This window comes from Glycine max, chromosome 8 (assembly GCF_000004515.6).
Source record: "Glycine max cultivar Williams 82 chromosome 8, Glycine_max_v4.0, whole genome shotgun sequence".
Classification (NCBI taxonomy): domain Eukaryota; kingdom Viridiplantae; phylum Streptophyta; class Magnoliopsida; order Fabales; family Fabaceae; genus Glycine; species Glycine max.
In genome coordinates, this window is record NC_038244.2 from 45,905,523 (window position 1) to 45,927,131 (window position 21,609).

The 21,609-nt window shown below is 33.4% G+C and overlaps 4 protein-coding genes and 1 pseudogene across 4 annotated transcripts; 3 read left to right on the plus strand and 2 right to left on the minus strand.

The window, feature by feature from the left end:
- Positions 1 to 719: 719 nt before the first annotated feature.
- LOC113002360 (receptor-like serine/threonine-protein kinase SD1-7) lies at positions 720 to 1,635 on the minus strand. The gene is made up of 3 exons (XM_026129465.2): positions 1,503 to 1,635; positions 1,278 to 1,428; positions 720 to 1,161 (listed from the first exon to the last, which is right to left on the minus strand). The coding sequence occupies exons 1-3, from the start codon at positions 1,562 to 1,564 to the stop codon at positions 1,105 to 1,107; spliced, it is 270 nt and encodes an 89-aa protein (XP_025985250.1). The 5' UTR covers positions 1,565 to 1,635; the 3' UTR covers positions 720 to 1,104.
- A 1,728-nt stretch (positions 1,636 to 3,363) lies between these two features.
- Positions 3,364 to 6,890, minus strand: LOC113002415 (G-type lectin S-receptor-like serine/threonine-protein kinase At1g11300). The gene is made up of 7 exons (XM_026129822.2): positions 5,521 to 6,890; positions 5,313 to 5,423; positions 4,992 to 5,218; positions 4,709 to 4,919; positions 4,241 to 4,478; positions 4,019 to 4,169; positions 3,364 to 3,922 (listed from the first exon to the last, which is right to left on the minus strand). Exons 1-7 carry the CDS (start codon positions 6,803 to 6,805, stop codon positions 3,614 to 3,616), a joined length of 2,532 nt encoding a protein of 843 aa, XP_025985607.1. The 5' UTR covers positions 6,806 to 6,890; the 3' UTR covers positions 3,364 to 3,613.
- Positions 6,891 to 9,097: 2,207 nt separating this feature from the next.
- Positions 9,098 to 12,683, plus strand: LOC100779455 (G-type lectin S-receptor-like serine/threonine-protein kinase At1g11300). The gene is made up of 7 exons (XM_014779500.2): positions 9,098 to 10,541; positions 10,637 to 10,741; positions 10,839 to 11,068; positions 11,140 to 11,350; positions 11,569 to 11,806; positions 11,878 to 12,028; positions 12,127 to 12,683. The coding sequence occupies exons 1-7, from the start codon at positions 9,263 to 9,265 to the stop codon at positions 12,433 to 12,435; spliced, it is 2,523 nt and encodes an 840-aa protein (XP_014634986.1). The 5' UTR covers positions 9,098 to 9,262; the 3' UTR covers positions 12,436 to 12,683.
- Positions 12,684 to 14,635: 1,952 nt separating this feature from the next.
- LOC106794250 (G-type lectin S-receptor-like serine/threonine-protein kinase At1g11300) lies at positions 14,636 to 17,359 on the plus strand (annotated as a pseudogene).
- On the plus strand, positions 17,260 to 21,063 carry LOC100782157 (pentatricopeptide repeat-containing protein At5g48730, chloroplastic). The gene is made up of 3 exons (XM_003532239.5): positions 17,260 to 18,392; positions 19,456 to 19,862; positions 20,319 to 21,063. Exons 1-3 carry the CDS (start codon positions 17,967 to 17,969, stop codon positions 21,031 to 21,033), a joined length of 1,548 nt encoding a protein of 515 aa, XP_003532287.1. The 5' UTR covers positions 17,260 to 17,966; the 3' UTR covers positions 21,034 to 21,063.
- Positions 21,064 to 21,609: the final 546 nt, after the last annotated feature.

Genomic DNA, 21,609 nt, shown 5'->3' on the forward strand with positions numbered 1-21,609 from the left:
ACCCAAGTAGATCGGAACGTCGTCAGAAGAGGACCATGTTTGATGTGTAACTCTCTAGCTCTCTCTCAGGTTAATCATACTTTCTTTCTCTTTTATTTTTTTATCCAATTATTCTGAATTCAAGTAAAATTAAAAATTAGTATGTTTACATAAACTTCATAAATATTATCAGGAGAAGAAAATAAAAAAAGCTTTAGTAGTTTATAAAAGTTCTTATATATTAACCTAGAGACTAAATGGATAATTAAATCTAATTTTTAATATATATTTATTTATAAAATGTAATTTAAAAGTAACCAAGTTTAGAATGTATAATATACTTCAGCACAAGTATTGATATAGGATTTATAAAAATATATAAATATTTTAAAAAAATACTATCATAAAATATACATCCAAATCTTCTCAACTAATAAAGAGATTGAACTTGAACCTCATTATCATTCAAAGACATTATTAACCCACGTGTCTATACAAAAACAATAAGTAAATTTTAACAGTTACCAACACGTACTACTATTTTGGATAAAGTAAATTCATTTGACACGTGAATTTAACCAATGATTTATACAAGATAGTGATCATAAAAAGTACTAACATTATAAGAAGGAAACCATATTTTAACAAACGCAAAAATATCAAAGCAATATTTATTTAAGAAAAGATGTGATTTACTCAAACTAAAAATCCAAATTTTAAATGGCATTTGTAAAAGGAAATTATCAGGGAAGAACATAAAAATCCAATTCTCAGACGGTGGAAAACTTATTCAAAAATCAAATTTGGCAAAATTAATAGCTCTGACACTAACTTATACAGGTTTCATCTTTCTTAGAGCTTTTGTTTCGCTATCTACCTCCAATATCTGTAATACTAATAGCATTGATGGAGCAAAATCTATGACTTTCTTTAGATGATACTGACACCGAATTCAACATATTGTGGCTCTGGATGAGTGCTGGTTGACTTGGAGAAGGAAGAAAGACAACTTCCCTGTTAAACATACAAATTACTGCAGCCATTGTGGGTCTGTCTACAGTAAGTTATTGCATGCATAGAAGCCCTATATGTATGCACCTTAAAATTTCTTTATGATGAGTAACATCATATATTGCTATCTATTAGAGATAATATGTTGCCTTCCTTCCATTGTATCCAGGCCTGAAATGCACAAAAAGAAAAAAAAGTTAACTTTTGAAAGTTGTATCATTCAGCAGCATAAGGCAAAAGTTCCTGTAAAAGAATCAGAGACTTAGAAATAAATTATTGAGACTTACAAATCCTAAAAGGCCAAGACCATTCTCATCATCATAAAATCTTGAGTTTCTTCTTCCACTAACAATCTCTAGTACCAAAACACCAAAGCTAAAGACATCTGATTTCTCTGAAATTAGTCCTTGCATTGCATATTCAGGGGACATATAGCCACTGCATACAAATGTAAATTAAAATTGAATCTCCAAGTATTTTACTCTCATATTGGACAAAGAAAGCATACTTACTAGGTTCCAACAACCCTGTTTGTATAGGCCTGATCTTCACTCCCTCCAAAGTTTCTAGCCATACCAAAGTCTGATATTTTTGGATTAAACTCTTCATCTAACAATATATTACTTGTCTTCAAATATCTGTACGTTTTCGTAACTGTATGAAAGAAATTAAAGAAGTGTTATAATGAAAACATTAAATTTATGCATTTAATGGATATAAATGATATTGATGTTACTCACTGCCAAGAAATGAAAGAAGTGTTATAATGGAAACATTTATTCATTTAATGGATATAAATTATGTTGATGTCACATATTTCCAAAACTAAGTGACATTATCAAACTAAAGGAGTATAGTAAAAAGTTATTTGTTTGACTGGATCTGAGTTCACTCTATATTTTTAAGTAAAGTTTTAAACTCAAATCTTCTCAATAAAAAAAATGTAATTTAAAGAGAAAATTTTAACTATTAAAGATGACTAGTTAGATTTTTCAATAAAGATTAGTAATCGATAAAAATTAATAAATACTTTATACTAATAACATAATTAGCAAAAACAAACAAAGCAACATGCAAAACACTGGCTATTAGTTAAGGACTTTGGTTGATTCTCTATTTTAGAGATCATTTTATTATCTCAAATGGTTTCTCATTTTCTTTTGTTAAGTACTTTATCTCATAATTACTGGATGAATTTATTTAAACTAAAAAAACAATTTTAAAATAATTTTTTTTATATAAGTATGTTATTTAAGAAGCAGATATGATTTACTTATTAAGTAAGCAAAAAAACTATTTTTTTAAGTAGAAACAATTTATACAAACATACTAAAAAATAAAAAATAAATTATTTTACTAAAATAAACACTCATTTAAACAAATCGGTCCAATGAACTGTATCTTAATCTTCACTTAAGACACTTAGAGTTTATCACTTTAACCATCTATAAAGCCACTAATATTGTATGTCACTTTAACACCATTATATTAATTTTAACTACGCACTAGAATCCCACAAGAAATATACTTTAATTTTCATGCCCAAATAATCTCCTACCATACGAAGCATAATTAATTATTCATAATTTCTTATTGATACGTTTGTCTAAACAGAATTTGCAAATATCTTGCCTTACAAAAAAGAAAAAAAACCTGCAGAATTTTTTTTATCAGGAAGAACTTGCAGATATCTTGATAGATTTCAAATTTTCATTCAAATGATGGACAAAGATGTTTTTGCTAAATACAGGGTATCTCTCGTCAAAGAGATTACTCCCTCAAAGTATTGAGATTCATTTAAGAGATTGATGACAACAGGACAGACATTTTAAAACTTAAGGTGAAAATGTTAAAGGAATTTTTTTTTTTACAAGAATTTTAAAGAGACTTAATATATTATATAAAATATCAATTTTTATATTAATCTTCTAGCTTTTTTAGCTGTAAAAATCATTTATCAGAATTTTATAATCAAGCAATTCTAACACTTCACTTTCAAGGGATTTTCATTATTCTTTACAAATATTAGTGAAAATATGAAATAAAAAACAATATTTTCTCAAAATAGTTCAGAAGGGTGATTGGCCTATATATGTTCTAGTCAGAGTCGTATATAGAGATTATAAAACCTAAAATAAAATTTATTTCAAATTTTAATTTAATACACTTTGTTAATTTAAAAAAAATTGTGAGTTGCTATTTTAAATATTATTCAAATTTTAAATTGACTCAATTAAAAATTTAAATTAATTTACGTATACAAAATATCAATTATACAATGATACATGCTATTCCAATTATAATCATTATCAATGCTAATAACAATCTACGAGCAATCCCTTTTTCTGGATCTGTAACAATTATCTACGATTCTAATTCGAAAGAGAAATTGTAATATTACATTTTTTTTGCTGAGTAGATTGTAATATTACATAGTAACTAGTATATTGGAAAAAGAAAGGGGCCTATGGCTGTGGCCTAACTGGCCTCACGCTGTACACGGCCCTAGATGACAGTTAAAATTTGTATTTTGCACCGCTAGTTTATTATCATTGTTCCAGTTATACATGATTGGCTGTAAAAAAATGTCTACATTATTATCTTTCTTAGAGCTCTTAATTTGCTATCTACCATGAATATCTGTAATACTAACAGTATTGATGGAGACAAAATTATGAATTTCCTCAGATGACACCGAATTCAACATATTTTGCCTCAGGATAAATGCAGGTTGACTTGGAGGAGGAAGAAACACATCATCACTGTTAAGCATAGAAATTACTGTAGCCATTGTGGGTCTCTCTACAGCAAGTTCTTGTACACATAGAAATCCTATGTGTATGCACCTTAAAATTTCTTTATGATAACTAGGATCATATGTTCCCGGATCTACTAGAGATAATATGTTGCCTTCCTTCCATTGTATCCAGGCCTATAATGAAAAAGAAAAATAAGTCAACATTTGGAAGTTGTATCGGCAAAAGCCAAAAATTCCTTAATGAATTAGAAATGAATTGTTTAGACTTACAAATCCTAAAAGACTAAGAAAATTCTCATTGTCATAAAAGCTTGAGTTTCTTCTTCCACTAACAATCTCTAGTACCAAAACACCAAAGCTAAAGACATCTGATTTCTCTGAAAACAGTCCTTGCATTGCATATTCAGGGGACATATAGCCACTGCATTCAAATGTAAAAATTGATTCTCCGAAGTATTTTAATTTTACATTGGACAAGAAAAGCATACTTACTAGGTTCCCACAACCCTGAGAGTATTGGCCTGATCTTCAGTCCCTCCAAAGATTCTAGCCATACCAAAGTCTGATATTTTTGGATTCAGCTCTTCATCTAACAAGATATTACTTGCCTTCAAATCTCTGTGTATGATTCTTAGTCTGGAGTCTCTGTGAAGATAAAGCAATCCTCGAGCTATTCCTTCTATTATGCTAATGCGTTTCCTCCAATCTAGGAGTTTACTTTTTGATGGATCTAAAAAGCAAGGGTAGCATTATACTGATGTGAACATAATATTAGAAGAGCTGAGTAAGCTAAGCACCCGAGTCATCTAAATCACCTGATTAGCGTGCTTTCAAGAAAACTCACTTATTATGAAATGATTGTTTTTATGTTACTTGCATATTTTGTGTGCTAAATAAAAACATAAACGTTTGGAGTTAGATATGACACAAATACTAGAGCAGGGATATCAAAGAACTAACCAAAGATAAACACATCCAAACTTTTATTTGGCATGTATTCATATAACAACATCTTTTCTTCGCCTTCAATACAAGAGCCAAAAAGTCTTACAAGATTGCGGTGTTGAAGCTTGGAAATCACCACAACTTCATTCATGAATTCTTCTAGACCTTGTCCAGAGGCCCTAGAAAGTCTTTTAACTGCTATTTCCTGTCCATCTTGCAGTTTACCCTGAGAAAAAAGTATTAAAAGAACAACTACAGAAAATGAGTTCAAAATACTACAACTTTGTTTTTAAGGTACCTTATACACTGGACCGAAACCACCCTGGCCAAGTTTGTTGGATTGGTGGAAGTTGTTTGTGGCTGTTGCAACCCTTTTGAAATCAAATACGAACATCTCCTGTTGTTGAACTTGTGTCAGTTCTTCAATTACTCTGTGGCTTGGATGTTCTGGTGTTTCATCAAATTTAGATTGTACAAAACCATTCCTGTTCCCTTTCCTTAATTTAATTAAGTGCCATATTTTAGCTGGAGTGAGAAACATATATAAAGTAAGCTTAGCACATTTAATTACGAACAAAACCTTAATAATAGGACTAAAGTACCGAAGGTGGTGTCTTACCTGGGTGATTGGAAGTCCTCCGCATGACATATGCACAAGAACAAGTAATAATGACGACAGCTCCTATTATCACTGTAATTATAATGATGATTTTTGTGTTTTTCCCTTTATCTGTAATGAAAGTAAATTTTTAATTAAAAAATATAAGGAATTCAATCCAAAGAAACTATGTTTTAAATGTTTGAGCAGAGTATCAAAAATAGCATACCAAGTTCAGTGTGGGCTATGCGAACATATAGATCAAGTCCTGCATCTGAGAATTGTTGTATGTCAAGTAGATTCCCAGTCCAAGACATGCAACCAATCCCATCATCGTGAGAATACGCAACACAAGAGCAATTCTCCAAGCATTGGCTTCTGCATATGTCTGGCTCAACAGGTGACCCTTCTGCAAAATATGGAACTTTAACCATCTGCAGTTTCAAAAATCCATCTTCTTTTGTATCTGTACTTGTGTTGTGATCTTTGACCCTTTCACACTGCAATTGTGTTCTCCTAACACATCCACCAGTCCAGTTTTGTCTATTCCATTCCTCTTTGTTCCTAGCCTCAAACCCTTTCAAGCAACTACATATGGGAGAACTCTGTGCATTACAGATTGCGAACGATCCACATATACCATAAACATCACAATCTGAGTCTTGACTAGTCCATGTAACTTCCATTTCTTTCCTCTCATCATCCCACTCTGTTAGTAATAATTGGCCTTGCAAATTCAACATATAGATTAAAAACTCTGATGAACTTGGTATTGTATAGTAGATATTTGCATATCCTTCCCCATCATTTCCACCTTGAAAACCAGTACGATACAAAGTTGCCATGCTCTGTATCCCCGTAAAGAGCCTGCCATTCCATGGACCACTGCGCCAATATGGTTGAGTTTCATTCCAAATGAACACTTCAACTATGTTTATGCCTTGAACGACACCAGAAGAGAAGCTCCCAACGGACGGATTAGAAGGGCTTTTCCACGATGTAAGCTCTACTTTCTTACCTGTACTATTATTTGTTGAAAGTTTCATGCCGGGCAATAATGTATTTGAAGGTTGCTGAAAACTATCCCACAAGATGTTTCCCGTTGTGGCTTCGGTGAGGACAAGCTTACCATAATCTGAAAACTGGGAAGTTCTATTGGATGACGAGTTGGACAGATTTGTTGTCCAAATTACTTGTTTCTGTCCCTTAAGCAATACAAGATTGCCATCTTCATGGATTGTAACAATTCCAGAAGAATCATTCAGTGGTTGGTTTCTGTTAGCAACCCATATGATTGTGGATTGAGATTTCCACCAAATTCCAACATAGCGGTTTGTGGAGTTTTGAGGGGTGAAGAACCCCAAAGTGAAGTTACCATCTTTGGAAGTTAGAACTTCAGGGTCCTTGATGGACTGAGATGAGGTGATGGTGTCTATGGCAATACCAACATCCAACACACAACAACATAACATAAGCAATACAAAGAACAAGTTTGCACGGCTGCTGAAACCCATTATTGAGATGCATAGAGTGAGATCCACATAACATGTACAAAACAAATAGCAACTCTTTATTTTTCCTTTTAAGATTTGACACTTCTCTCCTCCCTTAAATAAACAATTATATAATTAAATTCAGTAAATGGATTCAAAGACGTGATAGAATAATCCAAAGGCCTGATGGCTTGACACATCGGTGTAAAACCTTGTTGTGTTTACACGTCGAGATGATTTATTTAGTGGGAGAATTTTTTTTCAATTTTCTTTGTGAATAAAAAAATTCTAGGTCAACGGCAAACACATATAACAAGTAGAATTAATTTCAAACTCAATGAAATGGAGGACCCATAGTCTCTAACCAAGAAAAAAAAAACTTGATAGAAGAATCAGCCTTTTTAAAATTCAACTCAGTACAATTCTCGTGCTTTTTACAAGTATACCTTAAGCTAGTTTTCAAGTAGCAGACGCGGACGGGTGTATGTTATGTGCCAATTTTTCTAGTTTTAAAGTCAACAAGGTTTTTTTTTTACGCAATGAGTAAATTACCTTGTTGCTACATCAAAATAAGATATTAGCGCCCATGAAAGGCTAACGGCTTTGGGATTAGGCAAATGGAAGTATTCAAGGATAGTTAATTCAAAAATCAAATCAATAGAATTCTCAAATGTAAAATTTAAAAAAAAAAGACGATTTTTAGTAATTGTTGAGATATGATTTAGAAATTGATCTATGAAACCTAGCTTATCATGAATGCAAGATACATTTAATCACAATCCAATTTATTGCAAATTCAACAAGTCAATAAGTGAGTAAAGAAACACAATAAATTTGACCAAATTGTAATTTTGGTCCTTCAATTTCTCAAATTTATAATTTTGATCCGTAGATTTTAATTGTAACATTTGATCCCTAGTCTGATAAATTAGTGATTTTGGTTCTCTTGATGGATTATTAACAAATAATTATGATTAATTGAGTTATTAAGTTTATTATAAACTAATCAAAATTAGTAATTATTAAAAAATTGAATAAAAATTATTAATTCTAATTTTTCATACTGTACTTCTCCTATTATCTGCAAACATCTTCTACTTCTGTTGTCGCACGAAATTCCACTGACAGTAATACATTAGGGTTAGCCGTCTTTTATTAAATATTTTAATAATTAATCATTTTTATTTAATTTATAATTAATTTAATATATCTAATAATTACAATTATTAGTTACTAATTTATCGGGGAGAGAATCATAAATTTATAAAACTAGAGAGACCAAATCTTATCATTAAAAATCAAGGTACTAAAATCATGGATTTGAAAAATTAAGACCAAAATTACAATTCACCCAATAAATTTTTATTCTGACTTGATAACTCCACTCTCATAGAATATATTAAATGATAATATAACTTGAGGATTAGAGACGAGTTAGGATGTTACCCTTCAAACCTCATAAACCTTCACATTGGTTTTGAAATTATGTACTTCAAAAAAAATTTATCATCATGATATTGATATAAAATATCCATTAATTTTATTCACCTTTAATGATGTCTTTCCTTTCAACCACACCTTATCTCTATTTACCGAGACTCAAATCTTATATCTTATATCTTAAAGTATGAAAGCAAAAGGGTGCAGATAAAATCTATAAGACTAAAAATGTAATAATTTTCTTAGAAAATTAGATGTATATAATTAATATTCATGCTGTTATATTTGTATAACTTTTTCTACAAGAGAAATGCATGGAATATGAATTTAATTGAAATATATTAAAAAAATTGATATATCAGAGATCATGCAACAAAAAAGTTTATGAGAGACCTAAAACAAAAGTCAATCATTTATCGAAAAACTAAAACATATTTAAACCCAAAAAAAATTACACTATAAAATGTATCAAAATTAAAATCATATAATATAACTATAAATAAATAAATATAGTCAATTTGGTCGGGCCATACGAAATAGTTCGATGTGTTTAATAATGCAGCACTTGTTCATGCTAAATTGAATGATTCATTCATTTTTCTTCTGCTGTATTCAAATTTGAATTATTAATTCAAACTTGGCATGAGATATTTGGCGACTATAACAATAAAATAATATAATAACTACTACCTGGATAACTATTTTGAAGGTATAGTTTTAGAAAGAAACAGAAATCTAAAATATACTAATTTAGTAATTACGTGGGGATAAGGAAAATTTGACTCCAGAAATTTCCTTGCAAATTTCATAATTTCAGGGGCTAGCAAAGTCAACTGAATGAAAGAAAAAACAAATAAATAAAGAGAGTTAGAGAAATGAAAGGAGACGGTGAAGCCAGTTCATATATTCTACACACGTTATTTGAACAGATCAAAGAGAAATTCTCTTTTGAAGTGTCCATTCATTGTGTTGGAGCATATTAGAAATTCTCATTTGCATGCCATAAACCGTTGACTTTAGGAGGGAAGTGTTTCAGTAATGTGTTTCAGCAGCTGTGCAAACTTGTTCTTTGTTCTGTTCATACTGTTTTGTTATGTGTTGGATGTTGCTATTGCCGTAGACACCATCACATCATCACAACCCGTCAAGGACCCTGAAACACTAAGATCCAAAGATGGTAACTTCACTTTGGGGTTCTTCAGTCCTCAAAACTCCAAAAACCGCTATGTTGGAATTTGGTGGAAATCTCAGTCCACAGTCGTATGGGTTGCTAACAGAAACCAACCACTGAATGATTCTTCTGGAATTATTACAATCTCTGAAGATGGCAATCTTGTGGTGTTGAATGGACAGAAACAAGTGGTTTGGTCATCAAATGTGTCCAACACATCATCCAATACAACTTCCCAGTTTTCAGATTATGGCAAACTTGTACTTACCGAAACCACAACGGGAAACATCTTATGGGATAGTTTTCAGCAACCTTCAGATACATTATTGCCCGGCATGAAACTTTCAAGCAACAGTACAAGTATGAGAGTAAAACTTGCATCATGGAAAAGCCCCTCTAATCCCTCTGTTGGGAGCTTCTCTTCGGGTGTTGTTGAACGCATAAACATACTTGAAGTGTTCGTTTGGAATGAAACTCAACCATATTGGCGCAGTGGTCCATGGAACGGTGGGATATTTACGGGGATACCGAGCATGTCACCATATCGTAATGGTTTCAAAGGTGGGGATGATGGGGAAGCAAATACGGAAATCTATTACACAGTTCCAAGTGCATTAACATTTACAATCTATATGTTGAATTCGCAAGGCCAATATGAAGAAAAGTGGTGGTATGATGAGAAGAAAGAAATGCAACTTGTGTGGACAAGTCAAGAATCAGATTGTGATGTTTATGGCATGTGTGGACCGTTCACCAGCTGTAATGCACAGAGCTCACCCATATGTAGCTGTTTGAAAGGGTTTGAGCCAAGGAACAAAGAGGAATGGAATAGACAAAACTGGACTGGTGGATGTGTTCGGAGAACACAATTGCAGTGTGAAAGGGTCAAAGATCACAACACAAGTAGAGATACAAAGGAAGATGGATTTTTGAAACTGCAAATGGTTAAAGTTCCAGATTTTCCAGAAGGGTCCCCTGTTGAGCCAGACATATGCAGAAGCCAATGCTTGGAGAATTGCTCTTGTGTTGCATATACTCATGATGATGGGATTGGTTGCATGTCTTGGACTGGGAATCTACTTGACATACAACAATTCTCAGAAGGAGGACTTGATCTATATATTCGTGTAGCCCACACCGAACTTGGTATGCTTTGTCTGCTACTCTGCTCAAACATTTAAAACATAGTTTCTTTGGACTGAATTCCTTATATTTTAATTTTAATTTTCCTCTCATTACAGATAAAGGGACAAACACAAAAATCATCATTACGATAACAGTGATAATAGGAACTGTCATGATTGTTACTTGTGCATATGTCATGTGGAGGACTTCCAATCATCCAGGTAAGACACCATCTTCATTTCTTTCAGTATTAGTCATATTAGTAAGGTTTTGTTGGTAAAGTAGGTAAGCTTACTTTATATATGTTTCTCACTCCAGGCAGGATATGGAACTTAATTAAATCAGCAAGGAAAGGGAACAACAGGGCTTTTGTACGATTTAACAATGATGAAACACCAAACCATCCAAGCCACAAAGTAATTGAAGAACTGTCACAAGTTACACTACCGGAGCTGTTACTGTTCAACTTTGAAAGGGTTGCAACAGCTACAAACAGCTTCGACTTGTCCAACAAACTTGGGCAGGGTGGTTTTGGTCCAGTGTACAAGGTACCTTAAAACAAAATTGTCGTATTTGAACCCATTACCTATAGTTGTTTGACTAATACTTTTTTTCTCAGGGAAAACTACAAGATGGACAGGAAATAGCAGTTAAGAGACTTTCTAGAGCGTCTGGACAAGGTCTAGAAGAATTCATGAATGAAGTTGTGGTGATTTCCAAGCTTCAACACCGCAATCTTGTAAGACTTTTTGGCTGCTGTGCTGAAGGCGATGAAAAGATGTTGATATATGAATACATGCCAAACAAAAGTTTGGATGTGTTTATCTTTGGTTAGTTCTTTGGTCCCTCCCCTAGTATTTGTCTCATATCCATTTCCAAAATTTTATCTTTTTCTTTATTTAGCTCACAAAATATTTCAGAACTAAACAATCATTTCACAACTTTTGAGTTTTCTTGAAAGCTAATCAGGGGATTTAGATGAAACGGCTTCGAAACTTCCTTTCTAATATTATGTTAACATTAGTATAATGCCATCATTACTTTTTAGATCAATCAAGAAGTAAACTCCTTGATTGGAGGAAGCGCAGTAGCATAATAGAAGGAATAGCTCGAGGGTTGCTTTATCTTCACAGAGACTCCAGACTAAGAATTATACACAGAGATTTGAAGGCAAGTAATATCTTGCTAGATGAAGAGCTGAATCCAAAAATATCAGACTTTGGTATGGCTAGAATCTTTGGAGGGACTGAAGATCAGGCCAACACTAATAGGATTGTTGGAACCTAGTAAGTATGCTTTCTTTCTCCAATATCAGACTAAAAATGCTTGGAGAATTAACTTTTACATTTGAATGCAGTGGCTATATGTCCCCTGAATATGCAATGCAAGGATTATTTTCAGAGAAATCAGATGTCTTTAGCTTTGGTGTTTTGGTACTAGAGATTGTTAGTGGAAGAAGAAACTCAAGCTTTTACGACAACGTGCATGCTCTTAGCCTTTTGGGATTTGTATGTCTCAACAATTCATTTCTAACTCATTTACAGGGTTTTTTGCCTTTTGCTGGTACAACTTCCAAACATTGACTTTTTTTTATTTTTTATTTTAGGCCTGGATACAATGGAGAGAAGGCAATACGTTATCTTTAATGATGGATCAAGAAATACACGATCCTAGTCATCATGAAGATATTTTAAGGTACATACACATAGGACTTCTTTGTGTACAAGAACATGCTGTAGACAGGCCCACTATGGCTGCGGTAATTTCTATGCTTAGCAGTGAGCTTGCGCTTCCTCCTCCAAGTCAACCTGCATTCATCCTGCAGCAAAATATGTTAAATTTGGCGTCATCTGAAGAAACTCTTAGATGTTGCTCCATCAATATTGTTAGTGTCACAGATATCCAAGGTAGATAGCAAATTTGAGAGGAGAATCAAATATAGCTTTGGTCAATATACTTGTACCAATGATTTTAGTACCAGCCCTGTGGGTGGTTTTTGAGGCGATGGCCCTGGGCACTTGGTTGAAGAGGGGGAAAACTGAAGGAAAAAAAAAAGTTTTCAATTTTTTAGTAATGACACTTCAACTTTCGATTCCCAAATTTCTAAACTCCTATTCACATGTAATGGTTTTCATTTGTATCTCTTATTATGAGTTGAGATAATATTTCGTATGTAACAAACTATACCATTGTAAAATATATATGTGTATATTCACATTTTAGAAACTTAATTTCAGAATGGTCCTGAAACTATATAGTTTACTCACAAATTACTCCATGACTTATGATAAACAATTCGACTAATTTGTCAATCAAATTCACTCGGGGGACTAAAAACAAATTTTTTAAAATTTAAGAGACTAAAATGAGAATTTTTAAATTGATGGTTCAAATCTAAAGTATCTTAAATTTAAAAGACTAAAAACATATTTAAACCTTAAAATTTTAACTAAATCACCATCAAATAAAATACCACTACATATTAAATTGCTGGCCTTTGAAGTTGACCCATGTTGGTCGGGGGCCTTTCACAAAGACCATCGAAAAAAGGCCCAACCAAAACACACACAATATTGGTGGTGGCATGAAATATGTAGAAAAACACGAAAATACAGAGCTATTCTAGGGCAAGAGTTATTCTAGGACACAGTGAAAAACACGAAAATACAAAGCTTAGGCTAGTTTTTGGTTGTTGATCATTTTCTTCTTCTTCTACTTTGTGTTTTATTTTCTTGTAAGGTTCATCATGATAATGAGAGGCTGGTTCACCCATTGTTAGAGGTGATTTGGTGCTCTAGAAACTCTTGATGTAATTATCTCTTTTATTTACTTAATGTTCATTTTCAATGTTATTACTTACTTTCTTTTATTATTGTTTTGTTTATGGTTTGATCACCCATATGCATGTTTTATAGAGTGAGAGTCATTGGAAAATACTATCACTACTAAGAACTAAAAGTAGCTTATAATAAAACTTATGTCTAGGGATAGAATGTGGTTTATTAACCTTGTTTTAATCCTTGTTGTGATCCATTTCATTTAACTTGCTAAAGGATTAGGAGTTAAGTGAAGTAATTTAGGCCTTTTTATTAGAGGAATCTTGATTAGGGTATTTTTGTGAATTAGGATAACACTTGACTAAATATTGAGTAGAGAAAATATCATTACTATTACATCAAGAGTGGTTTAGTAAGGTCAAATACTCAAAAACTTCATAAATCTGCATATTTTTCTCTTCCAGCACTCTAAAGTGTTTGTGCTTTTGATTTAGTAGTTGTGTTCTGTTTTCAATTGTCTTTATTGTTCATTGCTTTTATGATACTTCTAAGTTAGCATTATAATTCAAAATCTCATCAAACATTCATTTATATTGCTTAGCATGAATAAAGTTTCAATAAATACTACTTGCGCGATTTGATTCAGTTATTAATTGATTAACAATCACATAATTCTCAATATGCTCTAGTACGTGGTGCGGGTATGTGGTTCACGACCTTACTAAGAACTAGTGCGTGGGAGCATACATTTCTTGTAGTTTTCCATTATATAAATCAGTATGCTAAAGTAAAAATTGTTAATTTTATAATAGTTAAGTCCAATATTTTTATATTTTCATTTAATTATATAGATCGCTAGGTAATTAAAAATTATTAATTTTATAATAATTACAAGTCATATCAAGGTATTTTTTAATTAATTGACAGAATAAAAAAAATTACGCCATCAAATGTGTCAAGATTAACATATGTAATATTTAAAAAATAAATAAATACTAGAACAATATTTTCTGAATTTAGTCAGGTTAAACTCAACATTTTGATGGGGCTAATAATGCAACACTGTGCTCCCACTGGGAAGCTTCATACGTATTTTACTTCTCATTAAAAATACATACATACATATTCCTGTCAAAACTATTTTAAAGCAATGATTTTAAAAAGAATCAGACAACTAATATTAGTTTAGTAATTATCTTAGGAACTTGTCATCCGTAAATTTGACTACATAAATGCTACCTAAATATTTGCGCAGGTAAGTTGACTCAATGTAATAAATAATAATAAATAAATAAAGCAAAGCTAGAGAAGGATCGAAGGGGAAAAATATTCAAGGTGATGGTGAAGGCTGTTTATTCTATACCCATTATTTGAATTGATCCAAGAGAATTAACTTTGAATAATTATGTATCTACCAGGAAATATCAGTTTTGAAGAGTCCATTCAAATGTGTTGGGGAAGCAAACTAGAAATTCTCATTTGCATGCCATGGACCATTGACTATAAGAAGGAAGTGTCAAATGTCATTATGTCAAAGGAAGAATAATGTGTCCATTCGGTTCATATTATATTCTTTGTTCTTGGTTATCTATTCATCTCAATAATGGATAATTCCACCAACCGTACAAACTTGTTCTTTGTTTTGTTCATGCTGTGTTGTTATCTGTTGGATGTTGGCATTGCCATAGACACCATCACAATCCATCAAGGACCCTGAAACTCTAAGGTCCAAAGATGGTAAATTCACTTTGGGGTTCTTCACCCCTCAAAACTCCACAAACCGCTATGTCGGAATTTGGTGGATGTCTCAGTCTACAATCATCTGGGTTGCTGACAGAAACCAACCACTGAATGATTCTTCTGGAAAAGTTACAATATCCGAAGATGGAAATCTTGTGGTGCTGAATGGAACGAAACAAGTCATTTGGTCATCAAACATGTCCAACATAACATCCAATATACAAGCTCAGAGTTTTCAGATTTTTGTAAGCTTGTACTTATGGAAGCCTCAACTGGAAACATCTTGTGGGATAGTTTTCAGCATCCTTCAAATACGTTATTGCCTGGCCTGGAACTTACAACAAATATAAGAGCAGGTCTGAAAGTAGAACTTACATCATGGAAAAGCCCTTCTAATCCTTCCATTTGGAGCTTCTCTTCCAATATTGTTCAACGCATAAATTTAATTGAACTGCTAATTTGGAATGGAACTCGACCATACTGGCGCAGTGGTCCATGGAATGGTAGGCTCTTTACATGGATACCGAACACGGACTCTGCGTATCTTAATGGCTTTCAAGGTGTGGAAGACGGGGAGGGAAATATAAATATCTATTACTCAATGCCTATTGAATCTGAATATGCTATCTATGTCTTGAATTCGAAAGGCCAATAAGAAGAAACAAGGTGGGATGATGAGAAGAAAGACACGGAAGTTTCATGGACTAGTCCAGAATCCGATTGTGATGTTTATAGTATATGTGGGTCATTTTCAATCTGCAATGCACAGAGCTCACAAATATGCAACTGTTTGAAAGGGTTTGAGCCAAGGATCAAAGGGGAATGGGATAGACAAAACTGGAGTAGTGGATGCGTTAGGAGCACAGGCTTGCAGTGTGAAACGTACGGTTGAAGATCAAAAACACAAGTTTAGATACAAAGGAAGATGGATTTTTGAAAATGCAAACGGTTAAAGTTCCAGATTGGAGAGTTGCTCTTGTGTTGCGTATTCTCATGATGATAGGACTGGTTGTATGTCTTGGACTGGAAATCTACTTGACATACAACAATTCTCAAGTGCAGAACTTGTTCTATATGTTCGTGTAGCGTATGCTGAACTTGAACATGGTATGCTATGTCTGCTCAAGCATTTTGAACATATTTTCTTAGGACTGATCTCCCTATATTTTAAATTTAAATTTTCACCTTTTAACAGATAAAGGAAAAAAAGGCAACAATCATCATTACAATTACAGTGATAATAGCAGCTATCCTCATTGTTACTTGTGCATGTGCCATGTGGAGGACGTACAATCACCAAGGTAATTTAAACGCCATTTTTGGTACATTCATAACTAATCATATAATTAAGTTTTTGTTCGTAAAGGAGCTAAAAAGTTTTTGTTCGTAAATCAGCAAGGAAAAGGAACAACAAAGCATCCCTACTGTTTAATAATGATGAAACATCAGAACATCCAAGCCAAAAAGTAATTGAAGAACTGTCACAAGTTACACTACCGGAGCTGTTACAATTAGATTTCGAAATGGTTGCAATAGCCACAAACAACTTCCACCTGCCCAACAAACTTGGGCAGGGTGGTTTTGGTCCTGTGTACAAGGTACCTTAAAACAAAGTTGTCATATTTGAATCCATTGTTTATAGCTGTTCTCTTAATAATATTTTCCCAAGGGGAAACTGCAAGATGGACAGGAAATAGCAGTTAAAAGACTATCTAGAGCATCTGGACAAGGTCTAGAAGAATTCATGAATGAAGTAGTGGTGATTTCAAAGCTTCAACACCGTAATCTTGTCAAACTTTTTGGCTGTTGCATTGAAGGTGATGAAAAGATGTTGATATATGAATACATGCCAAATAAAAGCTTGGATGTGTTAATCTTTGGTTAGTTCTTCTAGTATTTGCTCATCTAATTCCAAATTTATATGTTTTACTTTATTTAGGACACAAATATTTAAGATATAAACAATCATTTCATAACTAAGTTTTCTTGAAAGCATACTAATCAGGGGATTTGGATGACTCAGCTTCACGATATACTCTTCAAATATTATGTTCACAAGAGTATAATGCTTCCATTACTTTTTAGATCCATCAAAAAGTAAACTCCTGGATTGGAGGAAGCGCTATAGTATAATAGAAGGAATAGCTCGAGGATTGTTGTATATGCACAGAGACTCCAGACTAAGAATCATACACAGATTTGAAGACAAGTAATATCTTGTTAGATGAAGAGCTAAATCCAAAAATATCAGACTTTGGTATGGTTAGAATCTTTGGAGGGAGTGAAGATCAGGCCAATACTAACATGGTTGTTGGAACATAGTAAGTATGCTTTTTTTGTCCAATATTATAGTACAATACTTGCAGAATCAATATATTTTTGTTTAATATTATAGTACAAAATTTGCAAATTCTTCGATAGATGAAAAGTGATACTATAGGTTTGTTTCCTTAAAAGAGAAATAGGATAAATAAAAATAGAAGAAAGATAATTTGAAAAATGAGAAATAAAATAATATATTGTGTTATTTGATTTAACATAGACGAGAAATATATTTCTCATAGAATATTATTCTTTTTCTGAAAAATCATTTTTTATCTAAAATATTAATTCTTTTGACTAAAAAATCAATTTTTTCCGTCTAAAACTCAAAGAAATTTGGTTTTTTATTCTACAAAAATCGATTTTTGTCGTCCAAAAAATCCATTTTTATGCGAATGTACCCACTTCATTTTCAGTAACTTATTTCGAAAAGAAAAAAAAAAAACTTATTTCTATCTTTGGAACCAAATAGATCCTTAGATGTTAAGATTGGGATGCATGGATGAAACTAAGGATCTGCTCTTCTTGTAAATGTCAACTCCACGGGAGGTGTTGTTGAGGATAATTTAGTAATTTAGCCTAATATTCTCGTTCCGTTCTGTTCCAAATGGCATCACTCTCCACCACCGCACCCGGCGTCCCACCCTTCCCTCCGCCCACCGCCGCCCGCCGCGCCGCTTCAAGACGATTCCAAGCCTCGCCTCGCCTGGACCCGGAACCCGACCCTGAACCCCCTTCTCCTTCTTCTTTGTCGGCGTCATTGGTGGTCACCGACGAGCGGACGCGGAGAATAGCGAGGGAGCTGGAGAAGCTGAAGGCGCGGGAGCGGAAGGAGATGAGGAACAGAAAGGTAGCGTCGCAGAAAGCGGTGTCGGTGATTCTGTGGAGAGAGGCGACGAAGGCCATGATTGATAAGAGCGGTGGTGGTAGGAAGAAGAAGGGGCCCATCAACTCCAAGAAGCTTCTTCCCAGAACTGTTCTTGAAGCGCTGCATGAAAGAGTCACGGCTCTGCGTTGGGAATCCGCTCTCAAGGTTTTTAGTTGCTCTCTTTCTCAAGTTCAATGTGGTGTTTCGTTGGGTTGGGATGAGGTGACAGGTTGAGTTTTATTCTTTTTTGGATTGCTTTGCTCTGTTTAAGTGATTAGGGAACTAGCTTTTGGGAAATAGAAATGTGTTTGGGGACGAACACTTTCAAATGTGCTTAGAGACCCAACAAATTTATAGAGAACTGGTTTTGAAAATGGAAAACAAACAAAGCCTTAGTGTTGGATTGTGTGGGGATTTAGGGGAGAGAACAAAGTTTTTTTTTTTTTATATTCTACTTGACGTGGTTGTGTTTGGTGGAAATGAGATGAGAGTTGAGGGTTAATTGAGCATTGTTGAATTTTAAGGTGAAATAGATGGAAGGTGTGTGGTTTTTCTGAGATTTTAATTATTGTAGAGGGATTTGGATATGGAAAATAAGGAAAGGAAACTGATATGTATGGGACTGTGAATGAGTTATGAGATGGAAGTTGAGTTTTTATGGTGTGGTTTTTTATTGTACTGCAGTTTAGGTTAGAGAATGCTAATTGGGCGTAGGAAAGTATTTGCTTAGTATGAATTGTTTGTCTCAGGGATTGTTGTTTGTTACCATAGGACTCTATGCTTGTAAGTTTTGTAGTTGACTAATTTCCATTTAAATTCAAACTATATGGATTATGTTGTGAGTCTTGTGATTGTGGTAATATGAGTTTGGAATTTGGTGTTTGTTCTGTAGTTTTAGATTGTAATTAGTCAGGAAATATGAAATGTTGAAGGAAGTAAAGATATAGGGAAGCATTTTTGCTTTTGGAATTTAGAAGATAAGTTGAACAGTGTGGCAACATAAGGAGGGTTAAATTGATGGAGGAAGTCTTATTTACAGAATTCCTCTTGTTCAAGGATTTCATGTACTGAAAATTTTTAATTTGAATGATTTGATATTTAAGCACTTGAATTTTAAAACTACAGTTGACATGTTTTTGCACCTACTCTCTCACACACATTCTGGTGTAACTTTCTTTTTAATAGGAAGACTTCATAATAATATCAAAGCATACTGTCATGGTTTCAGGTTTTTGAACTACTGCATGAACAGATCTGGTACAAACCTGACACTGGTGTATACATCAAGTTAATAGTCATGCTTGGCAAATGTAAGCAACCTGAGAAAGCTCATGAACTCTTTCAAGCTATGGTTGATGAGGGCTGTGTTTTGGACTGTGAATCATACACTGCACTGTTATCGGCCTACAGTAGGAGTGGTCTCTTGGACAAAGCTTTCTCTCTTCTTGAGGAAATGAAGAATACACCTGGTTGTCAGCCAGATGTACAGACTTATTCAATCCTCCTAAAATCTTGCTTACAGGTTTTTGCCTTTGACAAGATTCAGAGTCTTTTATCTGATATGACCAATCGTGGAATCAAACCTAACACAGTTACCTACAATACCCTTATTGATGCTTATGGGAAGGCAAGAAAGTAAGTTGTTTTTGTCTGTCTTTTTTTACTTTCTGAAAGCAATACATCCTCAATCTGGTTGCTAAGAGAAATTGGAAAAATAATTTCATTGACTACCTACTTTTTTGTCTTACTCTAGAATTTAGATACAATCAAAACAATTGGGAGAGCAGAGGTTCAATCCTTTTTTTTAGGTAAGGATAGTCAGTTTAATGGCAGTCATAACCATTATGATTGCCATATATGAGCTCTCTCACCTAATGTATTTTTGTTGCTATAGCTGGACACTAATACAGCATCATCCATTCCTGGATCCCCCGGCCCCTTCCCTTCCAATCAAATTTGAGATATAGAAGTTGTTCCATTTTTATTTAGTTGTATAGCTTGTATTTTATTCTTTTAGCAACCAGCTACACCATCATATTTGCATATCTGTAATATAATTGTTTTGTAATATAATTGTTTTGTTCTTGAAAGGTTTTCAGAAATGGAATCTATACTTGTGGAAATGCTTGCTGACCGGTATTGCCAACCCGATGTATGGACTATGAATTCAACACTCAGGGCATTTGGCAACATTGGACAAATTGAAACAATGGAGAAGTGTTATGAGAAGTTCCAAAATGCTGGAATCCAACCTAATGTTCAGACTTTCAACATTCTCTTGGATTCCTATGGCAAGGCTCAGGATTACAAGAAAATGAGTGCTGTGATGGAATACATGCAGAAGTACCATTACTCTTGGACAATTGTGACCTTTAATATTGTCATTGATGCTTTTGGGAAGGCTGGGGATCTCAAACAGATGGAGTACTTGTTTAGACTAATGCGGTCAGAGAGAATAAAACCTAGTTGTGTTACACTGTGCTCACTTGTGAGGGCTTATGCACGTGCAGGTAAACCTGAAAAAATCAGTGGTGTCCTTCGTTTTGTCGAGAATTCAGATGTATTACTGGACACTGTATTCTTCAACTGCTTAGTGGATGCTTATGCGAGGTTAGGGTGTTTGGCTGAGATGAAGGGAGTGCTTGAGATGATGAAACAGAATGGTTGTAAACCCGATATTGTTACTTACAGAACCATGATTAAAACCTATACATACAAGGGCATGGATAGCCATGCTAAGGAACTTAGAGAGCTCCTTCCAACAGTGAATAGGCCTCCATTGAAAAGGGATAAGCCTGACTTTTGATGAGAAAATCTACTCGTATTTTAGCTCCAATTTATTTGGCTGTCAATGATTTGTTTATTTGGTGCATGCTTGCAGTATACCTACTACTTTTGAGCAGGTTGTTTCTAAAATTTTCGTCTTTCAGAAGGGTATAAATATTAGCAACACATTTTTTTCAACGGACTATTTTTTAGATGTGTTAAGAAGATACGTTTTCAAATATATTTTTAAAAAACTTAATTAAAAATTTAGAAATAATAATTGAGATTTATTAAATAGGAATTTAGCCATAAATTTTATCTTTATAAGTAAGTTCCAAGCCAATAATAGAGCATATTTGAATAATGTGAGTTTCATATCATTTGTAATTTAACAGGGGAGGGATTATAAACTTAATTCTTAATTTTGTCCTTAAATTTAACTAAAGTGTTTGATTGGATCTTTATATTTTAAAAAACTCCAATTGAGTACTTTAATTTTTTAAATTGCCTAAATTAGATCCTTTTCATCCAATTGGGTTGATGACGTTAGGATTGAAAATTCTGATAGTTGTTACAAGTTAAAAACTATCACTAAATAATAATAATAATAATAATT